The sequence below is a fragment of the Montipora foliosa genome, chromosome 8, assembly GCF_036669935.1.
Source record: "Montipora foliosa isolate CH-2021 chromosome 8, ASM3666993v2, whole genome shotgun sequence".
In the NCBI taxonomy this organism is placed as follows: domain Eukaryota; kingdom Metazoa; phylum Cnidaria; class Anthozoa; order Scleractinia; family Acroporidae; genus Montipora; species Montipora foliosa.
Window position 1 is genome coordinate 49,146,896 of NC_090876.1, and position 2,500 is coordinate 49,149,395.

At 40.7% G+C, this 2,500-nt stretch overlaps 1 protein-coding gene across 1 annotated transcript; it reads left to right on the forward strand.

Annotated features, from left to right (window-relative positions):
* Positions 1 to 438: 438 nt before the first annotated feature.
* On the forward strand, positions 439 to 1,814 carry LOC137967907 (melatonin receptor type 1A-like). Its single transcript, XM_068814506.1, has one exon. It carries the CDS (start codon positions 608 to 610, stop codon positions 1,583 to 1,585), a length of 978 nt encoding a protein of 325 aa, XP_068670607.1. The 5' UTR covers positions 439 to 607; the 3' UTR covers positions 1,586 to 1,814.
* The last annotated feature ends 686 nt before the right edge of the window (positions 1,815 to 2,500 follow it).

A 2,500-nucleotide genomic window follows, 5' to 3' on the forward strand; every position in this document is an offset into this window, starting at 1 on the left:
TTTGACCTTTATGAACTCGTTTGATAAAATAAATTTCTGTTTCATACCCTTTAACAGGATGTTTCAGTGTCGGTCTGAAAAACACCTTTCAGTTCCCATTAAAATATGTGTCCTGATGAGTTTAATATCCTGTATGCATGTTCCCTCCAAATTGTTTCGGCTCTAAGAAGCGATACGTGCTATGAAAACGGACAGATGAAAATTGAATGACGTCTACAGCGGAAGGCTTCTTCCATGCTGCTTATTGCAAGTATACTTTTATTGGCTAGTATTTTTGTCGCACTAATATAGGCCTTAACTTTCGTAGACAGCTTGAGTCAAATAGAGCTAATTACATCGATGATTGCTAAACAGTCACTTGACGTCAATACGACGTTTAATTGGTTTTTGTTTCTCATATATCTTCTAACCTACTGTAGGTAGTTCCCTTCTATTCATGGCTTTCCAAACCACTAATATATCCGAAAACAAAGTCTCGGTTAAGAAAAAACAAAAAGCGAGAGAATGTGGTAGACCTGGTGAAGCAATGTCTCCCTTAACAGCGAAGGTCTGACGCTTCAGGTTAACACAGCTGTTTTCAGTGAATGACCAGGCAACCACCGAGACAATGTCTCCTGAACTTCCACCGAGGAGCCTACCGATTATTGTCGTGGAGTCCACCGTTTGTCTTGGCCTTAATGTGGCAAGTCTTGTAGGCAATATCATGCTCTGTTTAGCCGTTTATCGGAACCCAAGACTGCGATCAACGATCAACCTTTATATCATCGCACTATCCATTGGTGATCTGACTTGTGCAATTCTCGAAATGCCGCTTACTTTCTGGACTTTGATCGTCGGAAAGTGGGTTTTTGGCGATAGTGTTTGCCAGGTTCATGGCTTTGTAGATGTTTTTTCGACCTACTGTCCACCCGCCACAATGGCCCTCACAGCGTTGAGCAGGTACATGCGAATTGTCAAGAGGAATTATTACACAAAGATCTTCTCCCCCTGGCGCTCCAAGCTTTGGTTATTTTGCGTCTGGTTTTTACTCATCTCTTATTTGCTCATTGCACGTCTTGTTAATTGGCAACGCTATAGTTTCGTTGTTGGTTTTGCTGCATGCAGTGTAATGCATTACACCGAAGATAGAAAGCTACTTCACTACTGTCTTGTAGTGTCCTTGTATTTTGGAGTCTCGTTTTTGGTGATTATTTTTTGCTACTGCGGAGTATTCAAAGCCATCCGACAACACCAGCTTAGTGTTGCCCCGTCTTTGTTTGGGGGCACGATAGGAGCTCGAGCGATCATTACGAGGCAGGAAATCAAAAGTAGCAAAACAATAGCTTTGGTGTTAACGTGCTTCTTTCTCTGTTGGGTCCCAATGTGGAGTCTTTCTCTTACAAATCGCTTCTATCCAAGCAAAGTTCCCCGTATAGTCCCGTTGTTGGTTATCTTCTTCATGTTCTTGAGTAGCTCAATAAACCCTTTTATATATGCTGGAACAAACAGTGGCTTTCGGCGAGAGTTCCGTAAAATAGTATTCTGTGCATGTGGCCGAGGGAGGAAAACTGAGATCGCTCCTACGCGTGTTCAGTCGGGACACTGAGGTGCATTTCTTGCTCAGAACACATTGTAATTATGGATGTCTAAAGCAATAATCTGACGACTTAAAGTAGTTCAAAACTGAGTTTATGACCGCCGATTGTGATAAAGGAGAACAGGAGACCCACCTTTCGATGTCTTAAATAGAACTTGAGCCGTAAACGGAAAAGTCCCTTTGGTAAAAACTTTCCATAAATTTCTTTAACGTCAAAACATATGAGATTGGTCACCCCAGCCAGAGGCTCATTTTAATTTTAATTTTTTGCCTAATATTCATTATTAGTAGTATTCCTCAGAACAAAAAAAGGAAAAAGTATGTATGTGAATAAAAGACATATATATATAAGCAAAATGATTATGTACAATTCATACACTGGCACCCTGAAAGTTTAACACTATTGACCCCAACAGAACGGGCATCCGGGAAATTCCCAATGATACGGTTCGACATCGCCATACATCGAAGAAATGGCATCCGGAGTGGAAATGATGCAACATGGAGCTGCAAGTCATTTCCCAAACCATTATGAAAGGTCAGCTAGTGCTTCTACACGCTAATTACAATTGATTATTTTATTTTCTGGTGACGTTACAATCGTATTGAGCGAAGCGACCACTTAAATGCAACTTTTAACCAACACAATTTCAGAATTTTTGCTTTCTACTCATCAAAACTCTCCAGCTACATATCATAGAAGTCACAGTCATGATATCACAGACGTATGTGGCTTCTGTTGAACTCTGGCGATCGGGATAGGCTATTTACATGACTGGAAAACAATAAATTATTTGTCTTTCTTTGTGCTTTTACCCTCATACCCAGTGCTCGAAATTTAACCAAAAAATTCTAGGTTGTCCCTGTTTCAAAAGCCCGGCAACTAAACCCGTAAATGCGGTTAATGCCCTGAAAAATGCTCTT